The sequence below is a fragment of the Crassostrea angulata genome, chromosome 10 (assembly GCF_025612915.1).
Source record: "Crassostrea angulata isolate pt1a10 chromosome 10, ASM2561291v2, whole genome shotgun sequence".
NCBI lineage: Eukaryota > Metazoa > Mollusca > Bivalvia > Ostreida > Ostreidae > Magallana > Magallana angulata.
Window position 1 is genome coordinate 26,901,120 of NC_069120.1, and position 27,950 is coordinate 26,929,069.

Here is a 27,950-nt window from a genome sequence, read left to right on the forward strand (position 1 = left end):
GTACAAATGAATTGGACTTTCTTCAATTTACTTATAAGTACACAGAAATTCTTCCTAAAAGAAAGGCTTTCTGTAATAGTTAAATAGATACATCATACATACAATGGTTTGTAAATTTTATGATTGTATAAAAAAATACGTGAAAGGGGTCAGAGAAAAACTAGTTAGGGATCAGCTACGCGAGTAATTTTAACATTGTTGCTCGGGTAGTCATTGTGGCCCACGGGCCTCCTGTTTCACGCTTGTTTGAAACTTTTAGCTTGAAATAACGGAATACACGGTCTGTTGTCAGATTTTCTTTCAAACACAGCAGAAGGGATTTCCATATACATGCAAGAATTGGCTATTCCTTAAAACTGCGAAATACTGATGACGATAAACGATGATTCAGGCAATTTTAAAAGTATGAAGTGAACTTATAGTATAAAATAGAAATGCTTTCATAGGTGGTTCTAACAAACCCTGAAGGTAGCGATCATTGCTAGAAGAAAATATAAGGTACTGGAATGAACAACCAGTAAAAGCATTTTATTGTTTAAATCAACCAAATTCATTTAAATAAATGACACCAAGAGCCCCCTCTGTAGTTTTATAAAGTTTATTTCATCATATCAATATTGCCAATCATGCAATAACAAATCTTATGGAGAAAACATTACAAGAATGCAATTGAAAAGTCATTATAAATGCAAAACAATGATATTGAATACAATTCTAAAATCTATGATTAGATAAATCGTCCCTTCTAATTTACGTTTTTTGTGCATGTCCTACGAAAATCATAAGTGCAACTTCGAAAATAAGAAATCCTCTCATTCATCTAAGAAAAGTTTGTATTAAAATTTCAAGGTCACTTAAATGTATCAGCAGTTTGTTCTTCATAATGAAACAATAGGTCTAAATTATTTTGTGCATAATTTACAATATGCCTTCAATTAAACTCATAATATTGGGTAAAAAATTCTTCAATAACATTATAAAAAACGTCGACATCTTTTTTTTCTTTGCTTAATATCAATCTTATAATGCTAGGTAAAAACATTGCATGATATCAGAAAACCGAGGAAAAAATAACCAAAAACAAAGAACAGAATTCATTAACAATAATAAAAAAGACAATAACAAGAAATAACAATAAACTGATGATTAAAATTACTTTCCAATTGCAGTGAGACAGAAATTGCATTGTTGAGATATATATATGTACTTGGGCAGCATTATTAATTCTTAATTACACCAAGGAGGGATACTTTCTGAAAGAAATGCAATGAACATTATTGCAAAGAGGACATTTTAGTCAACTGGATTGTTTTGTCTATAATTTGTAATTCATTAGTTAATTAAAGATCTTTTTAAATTAAGGAAGAAAACTCAAAATCAAAATTTATCAATCTAATTCACTCAAAAATATGAGTTACATATACTTTCCTCAAAATGAAACTTTTAAAATCATATTTTTTTCAACAATAACATATATTCTTGGGAATACAAAAGTTGAATTCCCACACATGCAGGAAGAATATACATGAATCTACATCATTCAGGAAAAGTTTCATCAGCAGTCACAATATCACAGTCTCTCTTATGGCAAGATTGAAAAATTACCTGAAGTAGAAAATAAAACACAACAACAATGTCACAGTTTCAACACAAAGAAAACTAAAAGTACTATGTGGGCTAGTGCATGACTTTGCTTCCTATTAAAATTTCACAAAAATATGAAGTGGCGGGTGAAAAAAAACCAAACCCTGACATACAGGTACATGTATTGTATCATGACACGATCTGTATCCAAATAGAAGAAAAAGCATCTTCATAAAAACAAGCACATTTTGTTCATATTGGCACATTTGATACAAAGTACTCTCACACAAAAGAGTTATGAAATGATATCGTTTCACATGCAAACAAATTCATCTCAGAAACAGCCACAGTATTACAAAGGAGTCAGTTAGAATTGCCAATCTCTATATTGCAGATAAACACTTTTCGGAGTGAAGTGGACACATTAAGATCATTTTTGATATTATATTCTTACTGTAATCTATCAAAAAATATATCATATTTTGGAAATCATCTCATTATGCATACTTTGAACTTCATATCATTAATCAAAGAAACAAATGAAAGAGAATTACACTGAAAGTTTCCCCCTTGACTGATTTTAAAACATTTGAAGAGTAGATTTATAGGTTCAAAACTAAATCTTTTAGCACATATGTGAAAAGAACTGCTATCATAATTTTTCTTTTTCAATCAGTTACAGTCACAATTCATTTAGACGCATTCATAAAATTAAATTTACAAATTATTAAATATCCTTACTGTATTTGTATTAAAAAAACCAAACTTAAAACATGCAGAAATTAAGCACAAAAGAATATAGTTTTTCACTGGATGATACATGATGTACGTGTAGTTCAATAAATGGACTTTTCCAAATGACTTATGATAAAATATGCAACTTGTCTCAAACAAATTGGCAAGATTACATGTATGTCCACCGTTTTTACGTGTAGGAGCACTAAATTATCTCGGTAGGCTAAATCCCATAACAGTAATGTCCCCTTTTCTGTATGATGGAATTGTGGGAACTTTTTTCCTGTTATTTGAGTTGCCATTATATTCATTTGAGCCTGAAAAATATTTAAGTAAAAGCTTATAAATGATGTGATCAGCGTGATTCTTTAAGCAAAGCTAATTCAATCAGAACAGAGATACCAGTGGGCAGTGAAAGCTAAATTCAAAATTCAAAATTAAATTCAAAATTACAGTCATTATAATGTTATATATATATACTGTGGTTTTACTAATTTCTGCACATCAATTTTTGTGGATCAGTAAAAACCTACTGTTTTACCATACACTGTGGAATCATTAAAATTTATAGGTACTTTATTATAATATCCATGAAAGTTTAAATAAAAGTTACAGTTTCAGTAATATTAAGCAAGCAAGCATATTATAATCATTTATGTCAAACACTTCAATCATTACCTCTGTTGCCGTATCTCTTGGTTTTCCCGCCTCTTTTGTTCACACTGGGTGGAGTCCAGTCCCTGCTGTCACCTACAAAACACAATCAGAATCACTCAAGAGTTTGAAATTTGAGGGGGAAAAATGCAGTAAATACCGTATATTAAAATACAATTATAATTTTATCTTCACTCCTAATCATATTTCCTTATTAAATATCAAATATACTCAATTTGTTCTTTAGAAATATCATTACATGTATATGTTAAAGAAATGGAAAAACAGATAATTACAGATTATGATTGATAGTTTGTAGTGTGAAAAAAACACATCTGCGCTTCAATATTTGATTTGCTGTGTTGATTTGCATGTGCAGTAATTATATAACTGTTGTATATCCAATCTGTTTTTTGGATTTTTTTCATTCCATCACAACCATTTTAAAGTGTGAAAATCACTTCAGTAAACTTTGTATTTTTTATGAAGTGCTTTGCTTAAAAGTGACGTGCATCTTCATTAAAACTTGTAAAAACCACCACATTTGTGCTTTACACTTGAACACGATATTGCTTAGCACACTTTTGTTGCTCTGTGCACAGCACACTTTTGTGCAACAATTTTGCTCTGTGAGCACAGCACTTCTCCATTTTCAACCAGCACACAATACCAGCCTGCTGTACCTATGGTATCTACATCAGTGCTCTTGGACAACAAGTCCTCCTCTGCAGACTGCTTGCTCCTATGTGTATAGTCTAGACCATATCGAGCACTTCTGGGTCTAGCACCTTTGGGTGGTTTTCCCTCTATTTTCAGAAAGCTGTCCGCTTTCTGGACTTTGTGTGGCACCCGTTTAGAGTTGCTGACCTTGGCATAAGGTCTGACTTTCTTCTGCGAGGGTTTTCTCTTGACGCTGTTGCTAGCTCTTGAGCTGATTTTACCACCTTGTTTGATTTTACCCTTGGCATTCTCAGTATTGCTTTCCTCCTCCTTGGCAGACTCATTTTCTGTCACCAAGCTCTCCGCCAAATTGGTGGATGCTAAGCTATCATTGTTAGTTACAGATGCTAGATTACTGCTAGTTTCTACTTCTGCAGCAACTTGAGGAGATTTAATTGGAGGAACAATTGGAGAAGGCAACTGAATTTTACTATCAAGTGATGAGGACTGTGCCGTTTGTTTTACTGGAGTGTTTCTTTGTTTAAGAGAGGAATAAGCTGCTGGTGGCTGTTTTGAAGTATTGCTGTCCTTCTTGACAATGTCTCTAGCTTCTTCTCCAATTTCAACATCATCATCCACATCAGGAACAATTGTATTTTCCCTTGAAGGCAAACTTTCATAGTGTTCATCATCTGTAGTCATTGGTTCCTCTGTAACAACAGTTTCATTTGGCCTCTCTGGCAGAGAGGACCCCTCTTTCTTGGATGTACTGATCTCCTTAGATTGTGAACTTTTGACTTGAGAGGGTTTTACATTCTCTCTTGGTCTGAATTTGGTAGGCTGCTTAATTTGTTTACCAGCAATTTTGTCTTTCCTCAATCCTACGACTTTTGAGCCAGCTTGTTGCCTATCCCTATATCTAATGGTTGAACCTCTACTTGATATGCTTCTATTGGCTTTACCTAAGTTGTCCTCATTGTTTTCCTCTACCTTTTCTACAGTGGAGCTTAAATTAGATCCATGAGAAACAAATGTATGATCTCTTCGCATTCCTTGAGTTTTCGGCCTATTTACACCAGTTTTCATAATATCAGTACCAGAGACTTCTGAATGAATTGAAGACAAAGTATTTTCTGCTCCAACACCCTGTGCCACTCCCATTAGAAATTTATTCTGGGGAGTCATATGACTATGACTAGTTGATCTTCTTGAGGATAAGGTATCTAGCTCTTTAGGAGTACTTGTAACTAAATCTCTGGGACTAATATATCCTGCCACATTCAAACCAGGATCATCCAGAAGGGCAGAAGTTTGTCCCTCTGGTGCACTCGATATCTGCCTGGATAGTTCTACCTCCTTCTTGTAAGTCCGGGATGTCAGCGGTGATTCACTAGACACTTTGGGCTCCTCTGGGGCACTTGATATTTGCCGCAGATACTTCTGCTCCAATACTGGAAGCCTGCTCCTAGCATTTGGCACAATTTCAGGGTAAGTTCTCAGCCTTGAAGTGTTGGACTGGTCATTTTGCAGGGCGTTCAAATGATCCATTGATTTGCTTAACTTATTTGGGACTTTTGCTTTACCAGTAGTTGATCTTTTAGGGTTACCAGGTTGATATTTTCTCTGGGATTTATAACTGACAAAAGAGTCGTCTTTTGAAAGACTTTTCTTATTACCTGGTTTCCCATTGTCTCCATGAGCCTGAGATCTTCTATTCTGGGACACCTGTTGAAAAAAATAGAAAATTCATTTAAAGAATAATTTTATAGGTATTCATTACTGAAACAGAAAAAAAAGTTATTTCCCTTTGCAAAATAATTCTAATTTAGAGCCTTTTACACTGCTTCTTGTTCTGTACAAACAAATACCCGGTACCTATAGCAGCTTGACTCTAAATGTGCATATTCATGTTTATGCTAATCCACTGATGAGGGAGATAAGGCTAAATTTTACCCTTTAATCATCTAAAGCTTCACAGTATACTAAATAACCTACATCATAGCCCCTTGTCCTTCTATTCCTCCTGATATCCCCTCCTCTCCTGAAGTTATTCTCGTTCCTGAGAGGAGGTAACGTGCTGTCCGTATTGGTACTCTGCTTCGTCCCTGTCGAAATATTGTCCAGGTTATCCTCACTGGGCGGTTTACTCAGTGGTGGCAGCACTAGTTCACCGTAGTTTCGGTCATGTTTCGCCAGAGTGGAGGGAGATAAATAATCGTTTTCTGAATTCCTGTTCAATGTACGAGGCTCACCTCCGAATTGTCTCTCTAGGTTTAAAAGGTCATTGTGTGCTTTGGAGCGTTTCTTGGCAGCCAGGGCCGCTATGCTGCGCGTGTTTGATGTGATTTCCTTGCGGTCCTCAGGAGGGGTATATCCACTTGCACCATTACTTAGATTAGAGTCATTCCTCCAAGCACCAGTTAAGTTATGACTTCCTTTTAGTCCTCTTGCACTCTTTGAAAAGAGTTTGTCGTCTCCATCACTGTGAAAATCAATTTAAAGTACATGTAATTGAAAACAAGAATAACACCATTCTTGGTAAACTGTCCAAATAAATTGATAGCATAAAAAAATATTATTCTGGACATGCTAAATGAAGATGTGAAAATACATTACTTTATATAAAAATACAAACATTTAATAATAACTCAAGTTGTTGCAGTATTTTGTCATTAATCAAATACCATTTTGATTTTTAAACCAACACAATCCACACAAAATATGCTTAATAACAGAAAACATATCCTAGATTAAAGCTCTTGACTGACCCTGATCGGTAGGACAGGAGGTTGCCTCGCTCGTCCTCCTCAGTGAGTGTACTGAGTTGGTCCACCTCTTCTGCCATATTTCTGTAGTTACTGGAGATTGACGGAGCCTACAATGAACGGTATATGGTTACCATATTGCAATAGTATATCAAAACTCAAATTAATTGTCATGAATGTATTTTCATTACTTAGAGAAAAGCTTGAAAATTGCAAATTTTTCGGTTAATAGAGAGGCATTCAAAGTTAAATGCCAAGGTGTGATTTTGCGAAATATGCAATTCAATAAAATAAGGAATTTTCAGGCTCCTAAGTCATAAAACTCAGAAATGCTCAATTTGATCTCAGTCTCATGAAAATTATACTCTTTTCTTCACTTATACAAAAAGTGTGGAAAAGTAAGACTGAGATCAAAATTGAGTCTGAGGAGTCTGTGTTATGAGTCTTGGAGAGATGTACCTTCAGCCTTAGCTCAGGACTGAGTTGTCCTGACTCCTCTCTCAGCATTATCCTATCGTCTCTCTCGTGTTTATACAGACTGTATAGCTCCTCCAAATCCTGAGTGGGCGCTATCTTGTTCTCTGTCAAAATTCAAACACTGAGAGTCAAATCCAGCTACAAACTCACTATTACAACTATGATTTTCAATTTTTTTTAAATGGAAAAATAAATGATTTTGGGTATTACTTCACTAACCTACTCTTTGCAACATTCATTTGCGCTTAATATATGAACACTACCGTAGCTGATTTGAAGATAAATGTATAATACACATTTTCAATACTTTATAATAATGCAAGTTTATATACATGCAGATTTTCAATGATGACATGAAATAGAAGAAAAATATTTATAAGATACTGTATGTAAAGAAACAAGTCATATTATGATCAGAAAATCATATACACAATTTTATCTACAGAAGCAATTAGTACCCAGCATCAAATCACAAATAAAATCCCTCTTTTGGGGAAAGTTTACCAAGTTGGAACAAAAATGCAAACACTTTTCAAACTCACAGCATTCACATGTACATTTTACATACATATCATCTACCTGATTTCATTATATCTGAGAATAAAATTCATGCAAATAATCATACATGAAGTAGTTGGAAACATCAGCCAGTAAAAATAGTAAATAAGCCCTGTTAATATACACAAATGATACAAATATAGACTAAATATTGGTACAGTATAAGCATTTGCCCTATTGTCATGCTTAAAAAAATATTTGAATAAAGTTAACTTTCACGTAGAGACATCAACCTTACCTTCCATGATCTGTTTTTGACGTTGAATGATTTGGTCGCAGAGATTCTGGTGTTGTCGAAACTTCAAAATCACCATATCTTTGCGTTTAATCTGGAACTCTCTCAACAGGCAGGCAGATTGGGTCTCGGTATTCTCAATCTCCAGCTCATGCACCTTACACAGCAGACTGAGAATTTCTCGCTGATCCTCTGTGTTAATTCTCTTGGGGATAGTCTGTAACAAACAATGTTTCTATGGTCATTCTGTATTGGTAAGATTTAATACAATTATTTTTTTCTCTTATACAATATTAATAATTTTTTTTTTTGGGGGGGGGGGGGGGGGCAAGATATCAACAAAGTTGTTGTCAACCATCAAAACACAACCTCCATCATCAGTCATAATGAAAAAAATATATTTAAAACTACAAGTAAGTTGCTGTGAATCATTAGAATTCCTGTTGCCTCAATTTTTGTGGATTTCATGAATTCCAATTGTCCACAAACTTGCATACTCAAAAAAATTATGAAACATAGTTTTAATTCATACATCGTATAAGTACATCAATGACATTTTGTCCCCATGAACCTGTGAAAAATTAAATAACAAAAATTGGCCCTAACAAAATTCAAATTTTCCAAAGTTACAGTAGTGTTTATATGCCAATTAACAGCTCCTTCAAACCAGCTGCAAATAAGATTTTTGAACTGCAGAGTCATAAAACAAACAGGATATGAAAGCATGATAAACACACCTCCTCAATCTGCCTGGTTTTAACCCTGGCTTGCTCCAGTTCTTTCATGACGGTGGCACGTAACTTCTCCGTTCGGTGCTTCTCGTCGTGGAGGACCTTCAGCTCCTCGCGGGCCAGCTTAACATCCTCCGTCTCCTGGAGCTCGTCAGACCCGGCACCAGCCAGCTCCAGGGCCTTGGAGTCTTCTGTAAATAAATTGAAAAAAAAGAAAGAAAAGTTGAAACAGAACTCAGAGAGAGTCAGGATTTTGGTATGCAGGGTATTGGTTTTTTTTTAAAGAAATTACGAATTACAACCAAATTAATGAATGCTTGTTTGTCATACACTATTCAATTTTTCAATGAAATGTAAAACGTAAAAGATAATTTTAGATACTGAAATAGTCTTGAATTATATAATGATTTAATGACTTGAATTAATGATTTAATGACCCACAATACATTTCCATAATGTTGACCACCTCTTTTCGTATGTTTCATTATATTTTTTTTTCATTGTTGATTCTTTTTAATCCTACTTGAAATATCATTACTTCAAGATGATCAGTTAAGTTCAGCTATCCCACAATGATAACACATGCAGTGATAAACAAAAATCCAATACAATGAAGTTTACCTGTATCTGCCTTATCTCCCCCTTCTTTCCTTCTAGAAGACCTGACTTTATCCAATTCCCACCTACAAGTACATGTAATGATAAATCAATCACATGCTAGCATGAATCATGCAAAACAGAAATTACGAAGGCTAGATATAGTAAACAAATTACCAATATGATCTCACTGAAAATGTATGATTACTTTAGTCTACATCAACTGATACAAGTTAAAGAAAATGTTAAAAATATTTTAACTTAATTAAGGACTCAAATATTTTCCAGTATCTTTATTCAGAGTTCTTCTCTTCAAGAGATCGATATAATCTTAAAGTGGCCACTAGCTACCATCCAGCTCTCGTAAATCGTAAATGAATAATTTATCTTTTCAATAAACTTACTCGCTAATGACGAGTTGATTTCTATTGGTCTCCAAACTGACTTCCATGGAGGCATTATTCAACTCCATCAAGCTTTTCCTAAAAGCCATAGAAATTGATATTTAATTATGAGTACATGTTTATTGTAATTATTGGTCTTCATTTTTTTCAAACTTGCCAAATATTAAAAAAAACCCAAAATAACCTGATACACATACAGTATATCTCATAGATTTAATTAAAAGTCACTAATAATTTATTGGTATGTTAGAATATCATTATATAAGGATTTCATTTTCCATTAAATAACTACCTGAGTTCCATCTGGTCTTTGAAAGATATCAGCAGTTGCTCTTTTAATTTATTTAGTTCCTCCCTCTTGGCTTCAACAACTTCAGCTATTTAAGATAGAACATTTGTAAGTACTGGTACCTATAAACATATGATATACACATGTACTCATTTGTTCACTTGCATTGGCTGTATAGTCATTCCTTTTCTCATTACGGTACTCTTCAAAGTTTACAAGATGAAATTGATAAAAATTTAATAGAAAGCTCCAGATAATGAAAAATTGTATACACTCAAATTTTGCTTTTCAATAGTTTCCACAAAATGACAACTCTCATTTTCTTTATTTGAATAAGTGTAATCTTGAAATGACAAGAAGTCAAAATAAATGAAAAAAAAAAAGACTTGAAAATTATATTTGCTAAAAAAATTTATGACACATCAAACTCTGGGATTGTATTCTGTGTTATAAGAAAAGTCAATAAAAAAGGCAATTTCCTACTCTTAATGATACCAATATTAAGGTTCATAGATAACGATTTCTACATTTCTCTACAGGTAATATATTTCTACAGGTAATATAAAATCTATTAATAAAACAGCACTGGTTTATTTTTTTTTTAATATTGAGAGCTCAGACTGATGAAACAATATGGTTTTCTGATATACCGGTACATGAAATGTTGACTATAAGAAAGGTTTCTTTTGTGCAACCTCTGATCTCATAGGCATGAGAATATGCCCAAAATATTCTCTACAGTCTACACAAGCATAACCACAAGAGTTATGCACCTTACTGTACAAGTCTTGTCAGTAAACTGTGGGCAAAGACCACTGAACATTCTAACACTAAGAAAATGGTACATGTTCTCTGAAAGTCTAAATGTTTAAATTTACATTTTAAATTCATACATTATCTGCATGATCAAAATATAAAATGAAAAGTATTCATATTCAAGTTTTGTGTTATATCTTTGTTGACCCCTTATTAGCCATGAGACACTCTAGCTCTACAATATAAAATATGCAGAGTTGAGTACCTTGGACAGCCTGTATGTTGACGCCGGGGCGGGGACTGCCCGTGGATTTGTCGTGGAGCCTGTGCCTCAGTCGCTGTATCTCCTCCCTCAGCTCTTGTATTATGTTGGTGTACTGGGCAATGTGATAGGACACATCGGTCACATTTCTTCTGACCTGTGTAAAAACAACAAGCAATGATATCCATTCCATTTTCTACTTGTTATACTTTTTGATATCATATATTGGTATTTTTTTTATTTTAACAAAATTCTTTTAGATTGAATATGAAGTGAGAAATACTACATGGGATGTACATATTAACATATTGTACAAATATTCAATGAAAGCACAGGAAAATAGGCACAGAAATTAACTGTCCTGACAAAAAAAAAATATTTTGGATATGAACATGTCAATTCATGAATACTTTTAGGCCTAAAAAAAAAGTTGTGTGTTTAGGGTAACCCGACCTAACCAACAAAAATGCCCCGGTTCTACCATTTTTAGATGTCTATTTTTATCCAATTGTGATTTTTATATTATTTCTATTAAAAACCCATTATTAAATATGACACCAACAAACATTCTTAGGATTTATGGAAAAAAATATGATAAAATAAAAAAGATTTCCTACCTACCTAACCTAATTTTTTCATCAGTGTTACCCTAAACACACAATTTTTTTTAATAGGCCTTATCATTCTACATGCTTCATGTGCAGAATGAGGCATGAACATAGAAAAGATTGCTAATAAAAAATAAATTTCACATCTTTTGTAAAAAATAAAGTTTATAATCTTTAGGGAAACAGTAAATCTTATGAACTTAAAAAAGAATGAAAAACGAAAGAAAAAATCCATAGTGTTGAGGGAATTAGAATAAATTCCATTGCCAATTTTTATAGAAATTCTAAAGTAATTTAATATCCTGGTTATGAAAAAGGTGTAAATTTCATGCTTTGGGACAAGAATAAAATTGTAAACAAGTCTTTTTTGGATATTCAAGAGTCATGGCCTTGACATCAAAGAGCAGTGGATTTGTGTCGAGGTTAAGGACAAACATGTACCTTAGTTTTGATATGTTTTGCCCTGTCAGCATAAACCAGTGTGTTTCTGGACTCCTCAAAATGGATGGAGGCAGGACTAATGTGGGCAATCATGACCGTCTTACAGTTTCCTCCGAGCGCTTCCTTCAGCAGGCGTGTTAACTTACTGTCTCGATAATTGACGTACTTGGATCCCTTTGTATCCGCTACACGAAACAAAAAAAAATATTTTTTTAAAACCTTGTTCGTGACACGATATTTTTCCTTTATGGGTGTTTTCAATGTGTTGCAATGATTCCTATTCTGTTTTGTGGTGGTTAATTATTTAGGATTGGGAGACTTTTAACACCCTTGTGCCCTTTACTGATGCTATGTGACATAACTCTGCTCATTCAATACGATCGTCAAAGGAATATCAACAGTAGCATCTCCTACTCATTAGCTTAAAAGCAGTTTTATTACACTCCTATGACTTTGCAGATCTGAGTAGTCCATAGGTAAAATCCTTCATTGATTCCCATAAACAACCCATAACAGCTATTAACAAAGATAAAATCTGTTTGAAATTTAAACTAGTTATCTATTATGCATATTTTAAATGTTTTTCGGTACCATAAATCTCTAAATTATTGTAGAAGCGATGAAATACTGGAGAATATTTCACAGAGTATTCTTACCTTTGAAAATAATACAATTTATCCAATTACGTATGTGTATGTTAAATGTTTTTAGTACCATAAATTATTATTATTAAATTGGAGATGATACATAAGAATATAAAATGAGTTTTTTCATTTTAAACAAATAACACAAATTATCCACTTACTCAATGCATTAATGCAGTTTCCAAGAGCAAGCAATGACCTATTTATATGAGCTCCTTCGACCATACGTTTTCCGCGGTTATGCGTGTTTGCTGCCCTCTCTGATCCAGCCAGATCGATCATAAAAAGTCTTCCAATCCTGACTTCCTGTGTGGTGCTGCGGACCCGATTCTGTTGTTTGACGGACACTTGTAGTACCGCATGGGATCTTGAGGACGTTTTGTTTGCCGCTGTAGGTTCCTGTGTCCTTTCTTTGTTTCCTTTCAGCAACATGTCAATTACCTAATGATTAAAATTTAAGATTTAGTTTATTATTTTTTACATCTAAAATTAATTATTCATACACCAGAAGATCCATCCAAACATTTTAGTACTTATTTTCAATTGCACAAATACATGTATATCAACTAATTATTATTTTTTTTTATATTTGTATTAGTTTTCAAGGTCAACAAGTTATTCAGGGTCATCCTCAAGACTGACCTCATCTGTTGACCTTGCTGTGACCTCTGACAGACCCGCTACTTGAACCCCTCCCTTTGCATCTTCTCGCAAGTCTAAAATTCCTGCACTTGGATTTAAAAGGTCTCGAATCATTTCATTGTAAATCTGCAAAAAATAAAAAAAAAAATAATGATTTAGCAAGAACTACTCAATACACTTGCATTCATCTAGTACAAAGTGATCATAAAGGTTGAGAAAATTAAACCAACTCAAATAGGAACTGTTATAGGTCATCTATTGAGCTTGCTAAAAAAAGGCTGCTCAGAACACTAATAGATACTGATGATATGGCTGTATACTATTGTTCTGCTTTAATTGACCAGGACAACCATAATTCATTTGGAAAATTAATATTTTCTTTTAGCACCAAAGATAGATTAGAAATCCAATCTGTCATTCTCAATTTCTATTATCATTTCTGCAACCTGTGAAATGAGAATCAAGTACAAAGAAATGAGGTCTGCTTAAAACAAATCCTAAGTGCAATAGAACTGATGCATCACGGCAGCTAGATCACTTCGAAGTTTTATTTATTTTGAGCAGCTTAAACAAAAAAGAGAGAAAAAAAGTAAAGAAAAGGAACAGATGGTGGGCAAATATTTCTTTTATCAAGCCGAGGACTGTAATTTCAACAAGCTTTATCTTTCAGACCCATGCAGGTACATTTAAAGCCTCGATCACCTAATATCATAATTGAACAATCATGTCCTCAAATATACCATGATGTTGGGATGATGAATAAATAATGGCAATCTAAAACCAGCATTACGGAGTGTTTGATAAGGTCTCAATAAGAGTGCGGATTGCCATTTGTTTTCCTACTGTCAAGTAATATAATGCCTACATAATTTCAACATTTCGGAGCTACCTGTCATTGAAACACTGCTCTCTCAACAACGACGGAACACACATATCACATAATGAATTTTTTATGTTCATCATTACTCAACTTCAATAGGCCTTCTTTTAGATAAAAAAAAAAATCTACCAAATAACGAATTCTTCCCTCAGAATAACTTTGATGGAGTCTCTAGGTGTATTGAACTATGATGCAATACATAATTAAAATGCTGTGTTCTTGTACGTACAGAAGTATAATAATGGCATGTAATTACAAATTATGACACATAACACTTTAAGTGTTAATCTATTTTTGGTGTGATATTTAATCTTCTTGAATGGAATTACTGCTTTACATGAAAAGGGTTCAACAAAAATACAAAATTATGCAATCCATTAATTCAATAAAAGAAAATTAACAAAAAAAATGTCTATGTTTTTAATTTCATCAAATTTGGACAGAATGATATAAAATTAAAATTAAATCAAACATTTAAATGGTATCTGGCTCGACTATCTTAAATAAATATTCTTTCTTGACTGCTTGAAAGCAATTAAACTCTATACAGATCCATCCTGAAACCTTAGCTGTTCAATGATGAAAAAAGGATGAATTAAATGACTTACTGAAATACAGAATTAATTGCTCTTAATCCATGCTATTTGCTGACTATGCTTGCACGTTAACATTACAAAAGCCAGACCAAGACGTTTGGCCTTCTTTGCCTTTTAAAAGGTTATCTCAGTGCAAAATTAAGCTTCAATTCTTATGAAAATCCTGATCAGTCTAAAGGGGAAAAATTTTATCCTTGAGCCTTACCAGGAACATTCTCTAAATTTAACTTTTCTTTCGCATGATAACATGAAGACACATTATGAGTTCTACGTCCTGAATTTTTTTTTTCTTTTTAATTTGATACAGTAATTTTAAAACATGGAGAAATGATTAGACGTTTCATGTTTAATCCTAGTTACACTACCAAACGACTCTCTGGTTTTGAAAGCATGCATCACAAAGGAATTTTTTTTTTGACTGTTACATGGTAACTAAACATTTATAGCATGCTTCAAAGCAGCGTATTGTCGGATACAGTGATAAAATTGAGCAAGATCATATTTCATTTTCATTACTGCACATTAACCATGAATAATTTATCATAGAGATCAATACAAAACTCTTCAGACAAAATTATAGCCAGGGACGTGAATTCACTTGTCATCAGGAATGATCTTCCCAATTTCTCATTAAAAAAAAAATGTTCCTCCATAATTGTCCGCTTCCTATAACTTCAAGCACTTTCCATTCTCTTTAAAAACCAAAGCCACATCTCCATTTAATTCATGTTTTTTTTCTTTTTTATTAACATAAAATTTGAAAATTGATTTTGGCCAAGGGTGGTCTTTGGAGATCACAAAAACTGAATATCTGTGACCAAGATGAATTGCTTTCAAACACAGACCTGACAACAAGGTCAAAAACAAGCAGAGAAAAATCAATTTTTTCTCAGCACTGACTGAACAGACAAGTTTGAATGCATCAGTCACTCAGAACATCTAATCGGATGGAGCCCAAATTCAATACCCAGTTAATTATCTTAACCAGGAGACAGCCCTAACTGGTAGGATGTGCGATTGAAGGGTACCCTTTCAGGTTTCTGCTTGTCTCCATGTAATCCGGTAATTCCGTCAGATTTGGTAATAAAAGTGTTGCATTGAAATTTTAAATATTCAGCCCTATTCTCAATCAATGGCTCTGCCTTTTCTTATAGAGCAAGATATCAGATATATAATTATGCATGTATGTTCTAAAGTATGAATCGAGACATTATCGGTAAACTTCACATGATTTCCTCTTCAAACTAAGTGTATCCTGTATGAGTCCTGAAACTTCTTTTGAAATGTCTTTCCTGTATTCACGATCCTAAGCCGATTGTATACATCATGTCGGATATCCTTTGAAGACTTAAGGGATCATACCAGAACAAGCCAATACTTTAATGGATATCAACGCAAAGAACAATTTGACTGATGAGACCGTGCCTTATATTCAATCGTAGGCATCTCTTCTTTACAATCACAGAGAACCCAACTTAAGGCATCTTGCAAATACTTGATTTTAACAGAGCTGTTAAGAGCCAAAATCAACTACAGGACTCACGCAAATCTGCCAATGTGCATGATCAATTCAATGGCAAAAACTGGTTCAATCCCTGCAATTCAAGCCTTGTTTGTTTAGCTGGATGTCCCTAATACTGACAACTCACACATTTATATGCGCTCAGAAGACATTAACTGATTTAAAAACATTTCAAATGAAAGTGCTTGTCATAGTTTAAAAGAAAATCAATGTAAATTTCATGAAATGGCAACAGATAAATTCAGCCCTTTTTCTTTTATACCAGTAAACAACTACTCATTTGAAAAAAATGCTGAACTTTAATGTATTGATCGTGAAACAATACTACCATTAAGTTTTATTGCAAAACGCAAGAACATATTTTAGTTATGAAAATAAAGAAAGAAATGGCATTCGAGTATGTGAAATTTGCTTATCGTAGAGGTACATGTACTTCTCTTATTGCTGTCACACTTTAAACCTTAACATACAGGCAGTACTACACCGCTTGATATTCAAAGAAGACAGTTTAGAGAGATTCTGCATAAAATTATGACAACTTCTGTAACATTGCATTACTACTGTACAGTACAACTTTAATACTTGATCAATTTTTATGGGATGTAATTTATAGTCATGCATATTGGATGTATTGAGACATTTAGTTAATTAACTACCCAATGTTTTCCAAAATGACACAACACATGCAACAAATGTCACTGAATGAGCTAGGTGCTATGTAGTAAAACTTCTTGAAGACAGACCATGAAAAAACTTTTTTGTAAGGAAGTGGAATGGGTGTAATGTTCGAAAACTTTGCGAGGTTTGTGCAAACCAGTCTTTTTGTAAAATTTTACAAATATTTCAAATTTTCAAGCATAGATATCTTGATATGGTAAAAATCTGCCGGTAGCTGTGAATCATTTCATCACCTGCCAATCGTGAAATAAATTTTCATGGGTTTAACATATTTTCGTTGTGCATACCTCTAGATAGGACATGGTCACTTTATAGGACATATCCTGGCTTGTCCTGTCCATCTCTAAGAACAGGTCATTGAGTGCCTGGGCCATGATGCCTGGTTCATCATGAGCTCCCAACATTGTGTAGGTCTTACCAGCACCTGTAAAAAGATGTAAAATGATTAGATGAGCTATTCAAGTTTTGTTATGTTATTTGAGAAGTTACAGTATATACATGTACAATAGTGCAAATATAGTTTGAATCATATGATTCTTGTAATTATGGTCTGAAATTATGATTTTATAAACCTCCATCATGATTTCAAATACAAGGGTTCGAAAAGTACTTCAATAAAAAACACCTTAATTCTTAAAGTAATTAACAAGTTGTACCATAAGCATGTGCATGCACTTTGTTTTTCTGCTAGATACCAACACTTAAGCAAAAAAGATTTTTTTTAATTTTTCATATTAATCTTTTGTAATTAAATGATATTTATGGCCCCTTAAGGCTTGGGGTTAATCACGAATTTGAAAATGTATATTCCCCTTCCCCTACATATTCTACAAACCAAATTTCATTAATATTGGCCTTATAGACAAGCACATGTAGTTAAAGAGAAAAAGCTCAAATTTTTTTTTATGGTTTACGACCAACCAACGAAGAAATTCAAAAACTTATATAGCCCTGATCAGGTGGTCTTAATACATATATTTACCTTAGAATCATTGATCAGCCGAACAATTTGATAACAAATCAAATTCCATTTTCCATTCATTCAAAGGGGTAATTGTTTATCATGTTCAAACACAAATATTTAGGTATAATGAGAGGGTATCATTTTCAACACCTACATATCTATTATAAGTGCCCTTTCTGAAAACACAATCAATTAACAAAACTGCTTATTACTTAAAGTAAATATATATTCTTCATTAAAAATTAAACGATTCCACTCGAGATTTTTGTTATCACACGAGGTTTGCTACCATTATTCGGTGCGTAGGATTGGGAAACAACAGAGATGAAAGAAAATGCATTTATATATTGCCCGATCTCTAGCAGTCCTCCATACCGATTATAGGACCACTTCATATGGTCCATTTATCTCAAGCTGTTTTTCCAAATGTATTTACCCAACACTTGGAAGAGAAAATCTCCTGATAAAATCAATGTACAGGTCTCAATCTCCAAGTATCCATAAGTCAGTTTATGGTTTCCATCTTTCCTGGTGTAAGGTTTGAGAGTGTTACCACAATACGTTTAAAAAAACACTTGCGATTTCAGATGCGCATTACGTCAACTGCAGCAGTGAGTTTTATCCACATATTGGAAATACGAATGAAGGCACCTCAAATTTCTGCCATAATGTCATGATTGCAATACAAAATAAACTCTTTCAAGAGTTCACAAAAGTACTGAATATAGTATATTTATACAAAACTGGTCATATGTTAATCATTTTTATGCCTTTAGATGAAGAAATTAAAAGTAGATAGTTTGTGGGGTTAAGGGAGTTCATGAAACTGAACGTTATTTATTTCACAACAATTAATAAAAAAGTTCTTCAACTTATATTATTACAAATGTATTTCTCATTGGCATGGAACTTTAGTGTGAGAGGTTCATTGGCGTGGGAGGAAGTCGAAGTACCCGGGGGAAACCCATGTGTCCAAGCGGCCAACTGCGATACCCTATCACTTACAACCACTGTCGATCACAGGGATCAAACTATGGTCACAGCAGTGAGAAGAGAGCATACTGTCCACTGCACAGCTTTGACAACCAGGGGGTACACTAAAGGCACCTCACTGGCATTTTTTATTTTAAATTCTACTGGTACGGGGAGTTGGAAACGACTAGGAAACTTACCAGTGGCATCTTAAGCAAATATGACCAAAGTAATGTTTCAAATTAATGCATATTGAATTAAATTAGAAAATGAACAGAGAAAAGAGACTTGCCAGTGGTACCATAGGAAAATCATCATGACTGTAGTTGTGTATATATTACACTGAAAATGTATGTCTAAGGTCTAAAAGTGTGAGGAATTAACTTACCAGTGGCCCCATAGGCAAAAACAGTGGCATTGTATCCAGAGATTACACTCGGTATCAAAAACCGGGAAGTAGTTCTATAAACTTCCTCCTGAAAAAGAAAAATATAAAATACAGCATGGGTGTATGGACCAGTTTTAAACTTACATAAACATTGTCTATCTGTTCTTTTTGCTTTAAACCTTTAGCCTTAGAAAGACTATTTCGAAATACATGTATCTGACGTTTTCTTTAAAAAAAAACCAAAGAAAACATAAGATATTTTGGACTGAAGAGAGATGAGTTTTTGACTAATTTACTGAAAGTGGGCAAATTCATAGATCCATTTTTGGAAATTTTTTCAATTAATTATTATTTTATTAACAAATGCATTTAACTAGAGCAAAGCCAGTTCAAGAAAACATAATGAAATAAAAGGCAGATAATGGATTTTATCATTTTCAGATACCCCTTAAAATTCATGTAGGTGAAATATGAAAATTTCTATTACTGGTTATCACTTTGTTTGGTAGTTATTGGTATTTCATTTAAATCCAAAAATATTCTGACAATTTTCTTTTTACCAAAGCCTATATTTACTTAAAAAATTTAAAAATCAATGTTAGTTTTCATATCCAAATATTTACTTCAAATCACTATTGTATCCCATTAAAATCATTTTGCCATCAAATATATTCGATACAATGGCCATTTTGATAATGCACATGTATTAAACTTATTTTATTTCGACCCATATTGACCGAAGCTGTGCCTGTCAAACTTCAATTCATTATCTGTAATGGAATTTTAAGGTAGCTAATTTTTCTAATATCATAATGCAAATAGTGACTTTAGGCCCTGGTTTCAAAACTAGCCCAGGTTCAATTAGCTTATAGGATTTTTCCTCTAGAGGCACAGGAATGTATAGACGAACAGAGCAATCAAATATCTACGCTCCCTAAGGTTCGTTCACAATGTGTCATATTTCTATGCAATTTTTGAATTATTAATATCTGGAGTGGTATATTCTGTTGAACAGTACTATGATGACTGATGGTTTTTTTATATTGTAAACAGTTACCTTGATACCTATATGAGGAAAATATCAACGATATAAGATTTCAGCTATAATCAACTTTTGTTATTGTTGGAGTGTTGTTTGGTGTAATCTGTAACTGAATATCTAGAGACAATGTAGTCATGTACTCTAGAATGGAGATGATGATTAGTTGCCTAAAATTGCAATAACAACTCAATAATTCAAGAAGATTCCTTTTACCTGTATTATATTGGACTCTTTTAATAAATTTATAAATTAAAGTACATAGGAATGCAGACCGAAAAAAGCAATAAAAAGCTATAGGATATCAGAAAACCTTTGAAATTACTTCCTCAAATTACAACTATCAATATTTTATTGAACAAAGATTATCTTATTGAATCGTGTTTTCTGTATTTAATTAATATACCACACATTTTTCTGTACATCCTGTTTCTTGGAAAATCATGTAGGAGTCGTGTCAAAACAACGCACCTCTTAAACTATGAAAGTTCAATATATACTTATTGAATTTTCTGGTATATTATCTTACAGGATATTTATTTCACTTGTTTGACTTTGAGTACCGGTATACCAATGGGAAGCTTGTATATATAAACACAACAGCACACAAACTCATCACCATGGGCAATCATTTTTGTACTTCAAGAATAAAAGAAAAAAAAATTCTTACATGTTTCAAACAAAATATTTGAATTAAAAACTTGGTCATTTAGTGTTCAATGCTAGCAGATAGAAAAGCTTTGTATACTCTTCAACCGCAAAATCAAAAGCGTTGAATTGCCCAGTCAAACAAACATCATTGCTCATGCTACCACAAGGAAGAGAGAATAAAGAGGGCATTTTAATCTTGTTTGGATAGATTTAAAGTCCCTTGTTCCCTTTATAGTTAAAGTGCAAAACATTATGTTACTTAACAAAATAATCACTTCCATACTTGTTAGAGATTCCTTCAATTTCTCTTATATTGATTCGAAAGATACCTTTTAAAAAATAAAAATCCCAATTAACTTAACATTATTATTTTTCAAAAACTGATTACATAATTCAATTTCATGACCAGAGTATATTTGTTATTTAACAAGAGATTTAACTTCTTTGTGCATGAACAACACACCAATCCAGATCAAGCTCCGATTAGATCCAGCCCCATTGTTGTTTTTTAAATAGAAATAATTGGGAGCCCTATTTGGGGCTATCAGAACATTACAAATTGTTCCCTACTGCTTCCATTTCCAGGTCAGGCGAATGCCAAACATACACTAGGAGCAATTGCTGTTCAACAACCAATTTATGACCAACTTCTCGGAAGTCGTTATTTCCCTATTGCCACCGTCATTGCGTCAAAAAAAACAAAACACACACACTGAAAAAACTAATTACCTTATTCGAGAGTTTGCAAAATTTATTAACTAAATACACAACCTGATTAATGTATGAAATCTGATGGCAAAATAACATCTTATTAGCATTGCAGAGGGATATTAATTTCATTTAATATTACTGCCCTAGATCAAATTGCTGGTTCTCTAAGGTGCACGCACCAAGCTGCACACGATGCATATTCAGCAAATGTTGCAAACTTGGCAAACCTTCATACCCTTAATCCTTTTCAATTCAAACTGATTCTATCTTATTTGTATGTTAATTCAGTTGATGTGTTGGATATAAATCAGTAAGATTTTTCACAATGGCTTCCAGTTATCAAATTGCTCAAAGATTAGCATAGGAACACAGCTATCATTCTGGTTTTCAAGTGACTGGAATATTCTAGCTATCTCAACAAATAATCTTTAGCATTTTATCAAATCAAGATTTAAATTTATACATGCAAATTAGATTAAGAGAGAAATAATACTTGATCTTCACTCTTTCACTCATCTTCACCCATTTTGAATAAAATACTTTTGCTATCATTGTGAAAGCAAAATGGTTTAGAAGAAGGAAAAGGTACGGTTAAATCTTTAACGTTTGAAGGGAAATTAAGGGAAAGAAAATGAAAATCAGAAATGCATGGTTGTATAATATTATCTTTATTATCATGAATTAGTCTTTCCTCCTCTTCTACCAAAAGTCAATTAAGAGAACACCTTAGAACCCTAACTGCTTTTTTAACCCTTCTTTTATCCCTATCATAGTCGTATTGGACCAAGGGAACCTATTCTATTGACGATTCCTTGGCACTATTTTGCGGTACTTTGTACTCAGTCAGTCTTATTCTATTCCACACTGGTCATGCATGCATGCCACTATGTGAATAATAGATTGTGTCAGGATTAAATCACAATTAAATGCAAACACTATACAGTTATTTAAGCCTTAACCCACAGCTTGGAGAAAAACTGGGTTTAACTTGATTATCAACAATAACACACACACCGAAACCCCATAAAATTACAAACTGACTGAGGGTACTACCAATAAGTACTGAGGCTTAGTAAACACTGACTGATGAGTAAATAAAGGGCCATAAAGAAACCCATTGTAAACTACTGGACTGGTCAACCAGGCTGTAACAGTTTACTATGTATGTTACTGGGTAATCAAATTGACACATAAAACACCCGCATTTGCGTAGCTCTCTAGAGTTGATTACTGCCTTATCAATATGAGATGCGAGTCGATACACGCATGATTTGTGAAAAAGAAAAACATTATCATCCCAAACAATGCATATGGCTCTATACATGAGGCTTAATTGAAAAACTCCTGAAAGTTTTATGATTTTCAAAAACTTTTGTTTTTGAGGTTAGCATTTAGGTTAATGTTAAGGACCCCTGTATATGAGATGCGAGTTGATACGTGAACAATTCAAGAAAAAAAAGTCATAATTTCAACTACTGGCCATTTCAAATCTGATTCCCTTGAAAAAAAAATTTCAAGGTCAGTACAGTTGAATTTCGATATCTCGAACACTGATATCTCAAATACAAGGGATATGGCAAAGTGATTTCTAAGTCCAAACTACTTATTTTTTAAAGTATTTTACCCTTGATATCTTGAATGTGTCAAAGTTTTCAAACTGTCCCATCTAGTTCGAGATGAAAAAGTTTGACTGTATTTAGGATGTACCTGAGAAGCTCCACCATCAAAAGTGCAGTCAAAGACGAACTGTTTCTCTCGCGAGCGATTGGCTCTCAGCACATCCTCGGGGTCCTCCATTGGGTCCATCAAGACACACATCTATAAAGGATGACAAAACTGAATTATGGATATCGACAAACAATACCAAAATTCTTTACAATGAGTATTGGTATTTTCCTATCACAAAAAATTTCATTAGGTGGATATCTTAATGTCTCAAAAATACTTAATCATAACTTTCAGATATCTACAAACATCAAAATTCACCATATCTGCTAGCTGTTATCTACACATAAAAACTTGAAACAGATAACTCTTTGCCCCTGCTCTTATAGTCTCTGATATAATTTTTACATTGTTCTCAACTTTTCTTGTGTAATGGTGTCTTGTGTTGGTGTTACCTTAGGTTGTTTTTTTTTTTTAAGAATTGCAGAGATCATATAAAACCTGCAGTATCAGAAAATGTTGCCTTTGCATGAACTTCATCTTCACTAGCCAAGTGTTTTCCGTAGGAAAGGTGGGGATCAGAAACCCTTGACTTGGGAAGATGCATGAACTTTGGCAAAAAGGCATTTGACTGTCGACTAGACTATCAGCAAATCATAAAACCCAAAAAGGAACAAGTCATGTTTCTTCATGAGCTAAATGTACAAAGAAATCCCAATTAAAACAAAAATATCTCTCTTATTACCCATCTGGTAGATGCATTTTATACCAACTAGAGAACCAACATCAGGCCTCAGTGTGTAGTCAATATTAAACAGACATTTAATATTGTTTAATGTGATGCACAGAACTTTAATTGCCACTCAAAATTTGAAATCAATACTTTGCTTTATCATTGCTTCTATTTGACTGTTATATCACTTCTGCAATTTCAATTTAATTTGTCTATCAAAAAAAAAAATAATAATAATAATTCAGAGCATAATACACATTTCAATTTGCATCGCTAGGATTACTTGATGAAAATAAGAGTGTCTCTTTATCTCTCATATAATGAAACTGAAATAAATTGCAAAGGATTCATTTGCCCATTAAGTTATGCAAATAAAGTGGGGGAAATATCTTATTTTGGAGCCCATGCATGCATTTGGAGCCACCATTCCGTGTGTGGTACATCTGCACATTAAAAAATATGTATCATTGGGGTTCAAATTTATTGACCCTTCTTTTAATACATCTTTTATCAAGCCTCTTTTTATACTTACAGCTGAAGTTTACTTTCAAGATATTGAACACATGCAGGGCTTTTGAGCAATTTTCCACTTTGATCTTCACAATTTCCATTATTTTCACTTTGACAAAAAACCCCGATGAGTAGACAAACTTGATATTCAATTTCAAAATGGGGAAATCCTAAAGAGTACTTTTATGAATTCTTCATAACCATTTTGAGCAATTACATAAAAAGGGATGAAATAACTTTATTCTCATTTCTGATAAAGTCATGAATGATGAATTCTGAGCCAAAGTTATTTGAGTCACCCAATATAAACATTGATTTTATCCGTGTATGTAAACTATAATAAAAAGAAAAATAAGTGCGATTTGACGATCAATAACAAAAAATGTTCCTAAATCTCAACTGAGGTTTCTTTCAGTTGTTCTGACAAAGACGCAAAATAGGCCTTTTCATATATATATATCGTTTACAAGATTTCCATTTAACATAAATGTTGAGAGAACTCAGGATTTCAATAACATGCAATCTAACTCTAACTCCTTTGACCATCGCTAGAAACCAATGGCCAGTCTCGATCAACACAGACTTAAGCACAAGTACTTTAAAGTAATAGCTAGGGCAAAATTTTATTATTTCAATCATTACCCAGAATAATCTTTAAATAATCTCGATTGCCAAATCATCAAACTGAAACTAATTTCTACGTTCTTTCAATTTTGCGAAACTGATCAAACATTAAATTCGTGACCAGCATTTCAAAAGTGTTAAGCTTGTTGCTTTTGCATTGTTTGCTCGTAAAAATAAATGCTTAAATCAAAGCTAGTAAATGTTTGCTTTGAATTTTGTTCCTTTCATGAATAACAAATTACTTATAAACTAATATAGATTTTTTCTTAGCAAAAAGAGAACAGCCATGAAAAGCTTTATAATATGTTCCATTGATACTCATTGATTTGAAGAAAAAATGCACATGCTCTCTCTCTCTCTCTCTCTCTTGAATTTAGAAATGCAATTGATTTTAAAATTTACACTGTAAGTTTGCACATATGTATAAAATTCAATATTTCTTAATTTGTCCTACCAATATTTCATAACCTTTATTAATCCTACAATACCATTCAGAATGATCGAATCAAATAAAACTTACAGTGTAAATACAACCTGTCTTAAAATTCAGAAACAGAGGTAAACCAAAATAAAAATCAATAAAAATCAATTATTTCCATCTTGATTGCAACATTAAGGCACTGGTCTGAGAATTAAAGCATTGATTTTATTTTCCCAAGAATATACAGCATTCCCAGCATCATTACGCAGGGATCGATACATGTATCTTGATGACTATATATACAAGATACATGAACAAGTTATCCAAAAAAATGACCTTACTGCACCAAATACTAAATCAATTTTGTCACATACCCCTCAACCCTCAAACACAATGAATATATCACATGCTGATCAAATATTTATATCAAAACACCTCGCAAGTCTATAGACCTACCCTGCATGAAATACCCATTCTTAATTGCAATACCTACACCATTGTTTATAGATAATTTAGCCAGGTGTTTTATTGCAATTACCTCGGACCATGATGTTGTTTGGTATTTTTTCGCATGATATAAAACCTTGGGAAAAGGTATGGTGCGAAAATTTTTACTACAACATCAATGTTTAATTATCATCATAATTGTACAAAAGAATCTCTTTTCCTCCCTTTTTTATAGCTATCAAGGCCATGCTGTTTGGCAAACAAGACCGATATCCCCGAAGTAATAGGAGTAGGCATGAAATAATGTGAATATGATTACAAGCCATTTTTAACATGCGCTATTAAAATCCGTACAATTTCAACTGATCTTTGTGCGTTCGGTGATGTTATCAATATATATACCTTCTTTGCAATTTTCATCGTTTATGTTTATCGATCAGAGTAACGAACTGCAATGAAAGTTGCACTTCAATGCAGCACCATACAAAAATACCCACTAGCAGTGACATGAAAATTATACAAGCTACATAGGAAGTGCATTTGCTCTTGCATTTAATTGCTTTTCTCTCTCTTTCCCATAAAGATATCAAAATTGTTGAAGAATTAGGAAACCATGAATTTTTCAATTCACTTTTAGATTAAAATTCATGTTCAGATACTGTGCAAAATAAACTTTGTTATACCAGTATTCATTTTATATCCACAAAACATTTTCCTATCTATGCATTTCTATGATGGAACATTAAAATTGAAATTTTTATTATAGCCATTAACAAAATTAACAACTTGGAAAACTGCAAGAATACAATAAATATGGAATTTTAAATCATACCTTATGGGCCTAGCTAGATTTAATCTCTTGGGCATAAATCTATGCATAATGATCATCCGTGTCAGGGAAATTAAAAGTTTCGAATATCAAAAAGTGGAATCAAAAGACAGCCAATAATAATACATGTAATATACATGTATACTCATTTTAAATAACAATTCAGGTTCATATATATATAGGAAATAAAATGTGTCACAGTGTAATAAAATTTTGTTCTCTGACAGTTTCTATTAATGAATAATTGTTCAATTCAATAACTTTTTACATGTATGTGTACCCAATGCTTTTATTTTTTTAACGACATAAATGTATCTTCAAACCTTGGATTTTTCTTTTGATTTCAATTTTTCACATTTTTTTTTCTTAACTAGTACCTTCTTCTGGACCTTGTGTGCTATTTGCGTGGCTCCCATCAAGATCTCATCTTCATTCATGGGTCTTATTCGAAGTGCCACCTGCAAATTTGAAAAGAAATGCCTTGTGATAAAGATATACCATAAATTAAAAATTCTTACATACCTGCATGTACCTACAATGTCAATTCAATTCCATCTATATAGTTTGATAGTCTGTGTAAAATTTAACAAGTCTGAATTCCCTTTCTCAATTTTACAAAATTTTTTTAACTGTTGCATATGTCAATCCTCTTGAAATAAATTTTTTTTTCATTTCTTGTACTTATTTTTCTCCTTAATCATGACATGTAATGAAAGTAATTATATTTTATAGTTATCGCAAACATCTATTTAAACATCTGTTTTAAAATTGAATACTGGTGGCATGTCATTGTTCTGGAGTTGAAAGTACTAATGATAAGTAATTTTAGCAACATAAAATGTCAGTGCAATAGATAGTGTAGGTGTCAAATAATATAATGAAGATTCAATCTTTTTTTTTTTTCATTTCAAAAATGAAAGGTTTCAATGTATTCTATTAGGCTTACCGTAAGGTTCTGTTCCCCTCCACCTTTGTTTTTGTTCTCTGTCATTGTCTTATTTTTTCTATAAACATCAAAGGCTTTCAAAAATCCAACTCAAAAACACATAAAAATTCATCACACTATATGCCCGAGTTCATCCCATTGTGATTTTTATTTCCCAAATGAAAATGCCATCAGTTAATCCTTTCTAATTTTTTAAACAAAACCTGCTCTCATCAGGCCCGAAAGAGCGTGGAACACAGCGATCCCCCATTCAAACCATTCGTAGTTTGTAAACTAAAACGTCTAGATATTGGAAATCCACACGCATGTGACAGACGGCGCTATGAAACGGG

At 33.0% G+C, this 27,950-nt stretch overlaps 1 protein-coding gene across 3 annotated transcripts; it reads right to left on the reverse strand.

Annotated features, from left to right (window-relative positions):
• Positions 1–582: 582 nt before the first annotated feature.
• LOC128165611 (kinesin-like protein KIF19) lies at positions 583–27,950 on the reverse strand. Of its 3 annotated transcripts, none has more exons than XM_052830322.1 (21): positions 27,619–27,937; positions 27,050–27,130; positions 23,151–23,261; positions 19,043–19,130; positions 17,006–17,142; positions 13,043–13,168; positions 12,562–12,841; positions 11,757–11,941; positions 10,711–10,864; positions 9,693–9,777; positions 9,401–9,478; positions 9,021–9,082; positions 8,406–8,590; positions 7,672–7,885; positions 7,455–7,469; positions 6,858–6,979; positions 6,402–6,508; positions 5,629–6,115; positions 5,310–5,358; positions 2,998–3,069; positions 583–1,605 (listed from the first exon to the last, which is right to left on the reverse strand). In XM_052830322.1, exons 1-21 carry the CDS (start codon positions 27,661–27,663, stop codon positions 1,583–1,585), a joined length of 2,706 nt encoding a protein of 901 aa, XP_052686282.1. In that variant the 5' UTR covers positions 27,664–27,937; the 3' UTR covers positions 583–1,582. The 3 variants fall into 3 exon arrangements, with proteins under 3 accessions (XP_052686282.1, XP_052686281.1, XP_052686280.1); XM_052830321.1 differs by having other exon boundaries at positions 583–2,636; positions 27,619–27,936; XM_052830320.1 differs by lacking the exon at positions 7,455–7,469 and having other exon boundaries at positions 583–2,636; positions 3,657–5,358; positions 27,619–27,950.

Coding starts and splice junctions, on each gene's coding strand:
- LOC128165611 (XM_052830320.1), bottom strand. CDS start 27,663: ATGACAGAGAACAAAAACAAAGGTGGAGGGGAACAGAACCTTACG. Junction 7,886..8,405: donor AAACCAGGCAGATTGAGGAG/GTGTGTTTATCA, acceptor TGTTTGTTACAG/ACTATCCCCAAGAGAATTAA. Junction 6,980..7,671: donor TCAAAAACAGATCATGGAAG/GTAAGGTTGATG, acceptor GAATTTTGACAG/AGAACAAGATAGCGCCCACT.